The following is a 7,256-nucleotide window of genomic DNA, read 5'->3' as shown; positions in this document are numbered from 1 at the left end:
GCAGTAGGAGTGACCGGTATTCTTTCCACCCTTACATGTGAGGTCGGTCTACCCTGTATTATGTTTAATGTGTAGAATAATACATATACTGAAAATCATTAGAAAATCTGCAAATATTTTATTTTTTCAGACATTCATGTTTTAAATGTAATATATTGTTTTACAAAAGACAAGACTTGCAACCTGTTGAAAAATACCTAAAAAAAGATGTGTGTGAAAAAACACATCTAGAAATTTTTAAAAATTGTGAATACAAGTTGTCATTCAGAGTTAAGCAAATTGATTGCTGAAACCAAGACGGGTTTATTTCCTTCCAACAGTACATCTCACGCACCTCATCGTGATTTCCGTAACCCCCCCGTACTTAAGGAGTCCATGCATGCGTGACCCAGGGTGCTGTTTGCACACAGTAGTCTTTGTGGTTTCCATTGTGGATCATATGTCTCAAAGGTACTATTCATAAAGAACAATGAAATAGTAGGGCTACAAATGCACAATTCCACATTTTTGTGTAGGAAATACTTAAAATGTTAAGTTATATCAGCTACTGTGGTGATTGAGTTTAAATATTCCTGCAGGGTCAGGAACAAACCAGCTTTCCCATAAGTCATTGTGAACACTAGGGAAGTCCCAAGGTTTATGTCTTCCATTCCAGTGGAGTAGTTTTGCTTCCTGCAGAAAATGCTCTGAATATCTGGTATCTGGATTCCAGCCTTCATGGTGTTTAAAAGAAAGAAATAGGCTTGTTAGAAAGTAAAATTTTTAGATTGAAAATTGAATACAAGTCCATTATTTTTTTTTAAGATTTTATTTATCAGGGGCGCCTGGGTGGCTCAGTCGTTAAGCGTCTGCCTTCGGCTCAGGTCATGATCCCAGGGTCCTGGGATCGAGCCCCGCATCAGGCTCCCTGCTCAGTGGGAAGCCTGCTTCTCCCTCTCCCACTCCCCCTGCTTGTGTTCCCTCTCTTGCTGTCTCTCTCTCTGTCAAATAAATAAATAAAAATCTTAAAAAAAATTTTATTTATCAGAGAGAGGGAGGGGGAGAGGGAGGGTCCTGGGATCATGACCTGAGCCAAAAGCAGATGATTAATGACTGAACCACCCAGGCGCCCCTTGTTTTAGATTTTCTTTCTGCAAAAGAGAATTTAATATTTTTTTAAAACTGAAAATCCCTTAATTAAGAGAGGGTGGATAGCTGGAGTTGTGTGTTAGTCCAGCTTCACATGATGCAAGAAAAAAACAAAAAGCCATCTTCCATTACAAACATAGCTGTGAAGGCGGTCGTGGAAGAGGAGCTAGGTGTTTCAGGCTGTGGTAACATAATTGGAATAATTATCAACTTCCAAAGACTCTACAAAGGAAATGCTCATTTGGGAAGAAGCGCCTTAGAGTCTCCACCTGGGGACATCATCTGTCTGCTCCATGATCGGAGGACTCCCTATGGGCTTGCAGTTTGCTTTTAACTAAATATATATCATACATTTTTAAAATCTTAAGGCTACCTGCTTAGACCCAAACTTAATACCCATTAGTGTTACATTGCTTTCTGCTTCCAAAACGCCCTAACACTGAATCATTTTTCAAATGATTTCTGTGTAGATTTACTTTGCAGACTTCCCTGATTCCAAAACCTTCACAGATGTAGTCTCTGTTCTACAAAGAAAAATGATTTCTTTCCCTTAGGAAGATTCTGTGCCTTCCTACTTACCAGTTAGATATTTCATAAAATGTGATTGAGACTCTGTTCAAGATCATAAAATGCTCTAACCTTATCAATCTAAGCTCCGCATAACTATTCCTACACAACCTTTTTTATAGACCTACAACTTTGATGGGATTTTCTGCACATTCATTTCATGGAAATACTGGTATTTGACCTAACAGTGAACCCAACATTATTATAAATCAAACCAGATGGAACACTAGTGTCCTTAACTTCCCTGTGTTGCCTCTGTGTGCACACAGATGCTCAGGAAAATCGAGGAAGATTCTGGTAATGAGGCAGAAGGAAATCTGTACAGAATCAGTAAGAGGAGACAGGACCAGCTTCTATAGTTTTATGTGCCCCTTCTTTTAAAAGGGAGAGTAAGGGACATACCACCTTGCAGGCTGTTCTGAGAATTAGAACTAATATTCACCTTTGTCACCAAAACCTAGCTCAGTTCTTTACAGTGTAGAAGATACTTAGTAAATATACATCCATAAGCCATTGTCTCCAATTCTAAAATAATGCCCAAATGTCTGAGAACAAAAGGATTTTTAATAACTTTTTTGGTAGCAAAACCTAGATCCCACTCAGAATATTGCATAACATAAATGTATGCATCACATTACCTTTTTAAAATTCAAAACCTTTCTCATTTCTAAACAGGTCTGGCCCAGTGCTTTTGGCTAAGGGATTGTGGCCATGTGTTTGAATGAATGTGTCTTCTGCGCCAGACTCTGTGCTAAGCAATTTACATGTATTAGGTAATTTATTCCCTATAAAAACTTTATAAGGTTCTGTTAGCTTCAGTTTACAAATGGAGAACTAAGGCACAGAAAGGTTGAATAATTTGCCCAACATAGGTAATAGCAGAGTTGGGATTCCGGTCCATATCGTAGAACCTGCACTCCTGCAGTGAAGACTGAATAGAAGACTCACATGGTACACAGTCAGGAATCAACTCTTTTTTTAATTTTTTATTTATTTATTTATTTTTTAAAGATTTTATTTATTTATTTATTTGAGAGAGAGAGAATGAGAGAGAGAGCACATGAGAGGGGGGAGGGTCAGAGGGAGAAGCAGACTCCCTGCCGAGCAGGGAGCCCGATGCGGGACTCGATCCTGGGACTCCAGGATCATGACCTGAGCCGAAGGCAGTCGCTTAACCAACTGAGCCACCCAGGCGCCCTCAACTTTTTTTTTTTAAAGATTTTATTTATTTATTTGAGAGAGACAGAAAGAGAGCATGAGAGGGAAGAGGGTCAGAGGGAGAAGCAGATTCCCTGCTGAGCAAGGAGCCCGATGCGGGACTCGATCCCGGGACTCCAGGATCATGACCTGAGCCGAAGGCAGTCGCTTTAATAACTGAGCCACCCAGGCGCCCAGGAATCAACTTTTTAAAAGAGAAGTTGTGAGTTATCTTGATGCATCAGAAACCATTATGCTAATTCGTTTGGTTTTGCCCACTGCAAGCTACTGCAAGAGAGCAATAAAGGCAAGTGAAAAGTTCTGACAGTGAAAGTTCTATTGTAAAAGTAGGTAATGTTTATTGAGCACATACTGTATGCTAAGCATGAGTCTAATTGCTTCCCATGAATTCCTAGAAACGCACCTCTCAAGCCATTTTTATCAGCTGCATTTGTAGAATCTGCGCAACGAAGCTTAATGGATCACCTCCAAGATCGCCTGGAGGATCTGAACTGAGGCAGCTGGTGCTATAGCACACCGTCCCCCCTGTGCCCACAGATCTGTAAGATGCACATTTGTGCTGTCTCCCTAAAATACTTACCCAGGTGCCTTATGTGCCACAGGGGGTTGATTGCGGAGTATTTCCCATGAAACACAATCAGCATCGGGGAGGTGGCTACCCCTCCTCCCAGGGAGCTGCTGTAGAGATTTTCCCTAAGAAATGGAATAGAAAGCAACATTTGGCCTCGAGCCACACAGACTCAGATAAAGTAGAATCTACTAATTTTGAAAGATGTAAGACAGTCTCCCACTATGTAGTAAGACAACAGTTTTTCATTTTCCCCCAACTTTTTATTTTGAAAATTGTCAGACTTACACAAAATTGTAAGAATACCATGAATTCCCATATAATTTGTCTAGACTCACAGCATAGCATTTTGCCATTTTAATTTTCAGCCTTTTTTATGGCAAATACAGAAGATCAAATTCTGATCCTACATTATGTAGAATAACTACTTAAAATTCAAGGTTATGATGGTATTTAAAATACCCAGATAAAAAAAGATGGACAGGAAATACAACGACACAGTAATAGTGGTTGTGTTAGAGGGGTTTTTTTTCCCTCTACTTTAGAACTTCGACAATGAAAAATGATACATTTTTAAAAATTCAACCTTCAAAAACAAAGTTGAGTTTATAAAATCACTCTTAAAAACAAATCTATGTAAGGAGAAACCCAACTGAGATAAATGATTTTCAGTGGAGAAGGTTCACTAGGCTTCTAGGAGAGGACTTAAAATTACATTATTAGTTCATTAGAAAAATGTTTGCATGATAAGATACTGCAGGATCTCGCTTCCGCTGACATACCATCTGAGACTAGATTTTCATCTCTTGTCCCCATTCTTTCTCATCAGCGCCTCTGTAAGAAAATCTGATCTAAGATGTCTGTGAAATCTTTCTAACCCGAGTTATGCATAGAAAATTAACTGAATAATTCTGTTGCCAAGCATGGAAAATGGTAGAGAGGTTTACACATACTCCACATTTTTTTGCATCCACTTCTCCAGTTGTTTGGTGATGCGCTGGTGCTTCCATTCCGTCATGTTAGCCACAATCACACCCGGATTGAAAGAGCAAGTGCTGGGGCTTATGCCAAGGTCTTTTATGGTCTTCTTCCTGTAGTCCAGATAGCCCATGTATGTATTCTAGAAAGGAATGGGATACGCTTTTGAACAAATGTTTTGTTTCTGAAAAATAGTCATTTTCCTGAAACCACCATGCAGTATTTCTGGGTTTCCTACTGTGTCCCCAGCCACTTCCTAGTGTCCCTGGCTGGTTTTCTCCCTTCCCCAGCCTCTCTTCCAGCACCTGTTCCTGTCTCTAGCACTAACTCCCTCGACAGCCTCATCCAGTCTCATAGCTCAAAATGCTATCCGTGTAGCCGGTCCTGATGTCTCTGAATTCCCAGCTTCTGCCACATCTGCCAACTCTGTCTCCTGGAGGCTTAACAAGGCAGCTCCCCTTACATCCAAACACGGATCCCAGTCCTGTCCCAAACCTGCTTCCTGACAATCTGCCCCACCTCAGTTACTGGCAACTCCATTCTTCCAGATAACTAGGCAAAAAGCCCAGGGTCGTTAGGTCCTCTGTAGTTCCTTCTCATTCACTTTTGATCCAAATCCGTCAGCAAATCCTGTTGGTCTCGTCTTCCAAACTACACTGTCCACACTGCTACCTTCCCAGTCCAGGCTGTCATTGCCACTCACAGGATTTCTGCAAGCTCCTCCTAAACTGTTCCTGCTGCCACCCTTTTCAACTCCACTCTGTTTCTGTCACTTATCTGCTCAAAGCCTCTCCAGTGGCTTCCCATCTCAGAGTAAAAGCCTGAGTTCCTACAATGGGCTGCTACGCTCTGTGCCATCTGCCCCCACTGCCATTACCTTTCTAACGTCTGTTCTCGCCCCGCTTTCCTCTGCCACACCGATCTCCTTGTTCCTTCCATACAAGACAGACACACTCCAGCCTCAGGACCTTTGAACTTGCCATTACCTCTCCTTGGACTGTTTTTCCCCTAGATATCTGCTGAGGCGGTTCCCTCAGTTCTTTCAGGTGTAGGCTCAGTGACACCACCTCAGGGGAGCCTTCCCTGATCACCCAATTTAATGTACAGCCCGACCTGCACCCTGATCCTCCGTTAAATACTTTGTTTACTGACTGTCTCTTCCCACCAAAATGTAAGCTACACAAAGGCAGGAATTTTAGTTTTGTTTACTGTCTCACTGGTACCTAAAACAGTGTCAGGCATATAGGAAGTTGCTGAATGGGTGTGGCATGTGGCAGGACATAATACTGTTTCACCTGCACGAGCTGTCCTAACCCACCTCAGTGTGATGCTCAAAGGTAACAGGGAAATAATGGAAACACATGAGCAAATTCTGGGCACCAGGCAGTTCTGGGAACTTTGCACACATTACCTCATTAATTGCACGCAGTCGCTTTCCACGGATTAACTAATTTAATTCTCACAATAACTACAAGGGAAGTACTCTTACTACCTCTGTTGGACAACTGAGGGAGAAGATGACTGGTAAGTAACTTGGCCCAGGGTTACAAACCTACTAAGTGACAGGGCCGAGCTTTTGACCAAGTCGGGGGTGGCCTGAAAGCCGACGCCTCAAAGTGTGTCACATCTCTATTGCCACACATAAAATTATTTCCGGAACTTTTTTTTGGAGAACAGCATTTGCTTCTTAGCACCACCTTGTATTTTAAAGCCATCCTTTTGGCTTCAGTAGTCCATAGAGGTTCAACTTTCCTCATTTCCTCCAGGGCGAGAAGCTCTTTACCCTTGAGGAAAATCAGTATTTTCCTCTATTGAAAGGGGATGGGGGAAAGCGATGATCACAACTCTGAAAACAGAACCCAAAGTTCAGGGAGTCTCTTACAGTAAACCCCCATCTCGGACAGAGAGTGTGGTTCCAGCCACCTACAGAACAAGGGTCCCTTCTGGAGCACTACTGCAGGCTGGAACTTGGGCATCATGTTATCGCATCGCGGCTCACAAAAACAGAAAAAAACAGGGACTATTGTTGCCGTGTTTCAGACAAGGAGAGAGGGACTTTGCAGGGTTATCTTGCCCCAGCCTCGGTACGCACGGAGCCGGGGTGGAACGGGCAGCCAGGCCCCTCCCGGGCAGGGTTCTCCCAGGTTAGATTATCGTGAGCTGTGGGGACGGGAAGGGAGGGGAGCAGCAGGGCGAAGGCAGGACCTCCGAGCAGCGAGCCCACCTGCAGCCCCACAAATCTGTTCATGTCCTGAGCCGAGGGCAAATCGCAGTCACCAGAGAAAGCTGCCGCGTGGCCCAGGGCCAAGGTGGTGTCATAGAGTTCTTGGATATCACCTGAATTTAGAAACACCAGGAGTTAAAATATTATAGCATTTGTTTTAGAGCCAGATAGAGCCTTAGAATGTCAAACAGTCCCCGATTTTGCTAAGGAGGAAAAGTATGTGATCCCAATTTCAAGTGGCGACTGACTTAATAATCTAGCTTGTCTCTGTTCAGAAAGCCACTTGATGGTAAGCTCGGATCGGCACTGGGCCGATTTCTTTACTTCTGTTGCCATGTAACTTCCACACCTGTGCTCATCTTATTTGAACGTGGGAGACAGAAAGCCACACTGAAACACCCAAACTTAGCTCACTTCTCAGAATGTCATCAGGGAGACTTCATTGCCCTACATTCTAGGGGTGCAGAGAAAGGGAAGGCTACTAGGTTATTTATTGCTGACTTTGACAGTGGCTCTCAGAAGGTCAGCTGGACTGTCCAGGGAAGTGAGTATCCACCCCTGTTTTCAAATTAT

General features: G+C 42.9%; 1 protein-coding gene across 6 annotated transcripts in view; it reads right to left on the bottom strand.

Annotated features, from left to right (window-relative positions):
* Positions 1 to 262: 262 nt before the first annotated feature.
* GLT8D2 (glycosyltransferase 8 domain containing 2) overlaps positions 263 to 7,256 on the bottom strand; it is a 47,404-nt gene continuing 40,410 nt past the window's right edge. For all 6 annotated transcript variants that reach the window (XM_073900374.1, XM_073900376.1, XM_073900377.1 and 3 more), the window contains 4 exons: positions 6,684 to 6,796; positions 4,435 to 4,601; positions 3,494 to 3,606; positions 263 to 713 (listed from right to left, as the gene is read on the bottom strand). In XM_073900374.1, coding sequence (XP_073756475.1) covers positions 541 to 713; positions 3,494 to 3,606; positions 4,435 to 4,601; positions 6,684 to 6,796 — 566 coding nt within the window. In that variant the 3' untranslated portion in view covers positions 263 to 540. The remainder of the gene's footprint in view (positions 714 to 3,493; positions 3,607 to 4,434; positions 4,602 to 6,683; positions 6,797 to 7,256) is intronic.

This window comes from Callorhinus ursinus, unplaced genomic scaffold (genome assembly GCF_003265705.2).
Source record: "Callorhinus ursinus isolate GAN/ISIS: 27379988/994484 unplaced genomic scaffold, GSC_fseal_2.0 scaffold14, whole genome shotgun sequence".
NCBI classification, from domain to species: domain Eukaryota; kingdom Metazoa; phylum Chordata; class Mammalia; order Carnivora; family Otariidae; genus Callorhinus; species Callorhinus ursinus.
This window is presented reverse-complemented; position numbering and strand designations above follow the sequence as displayed.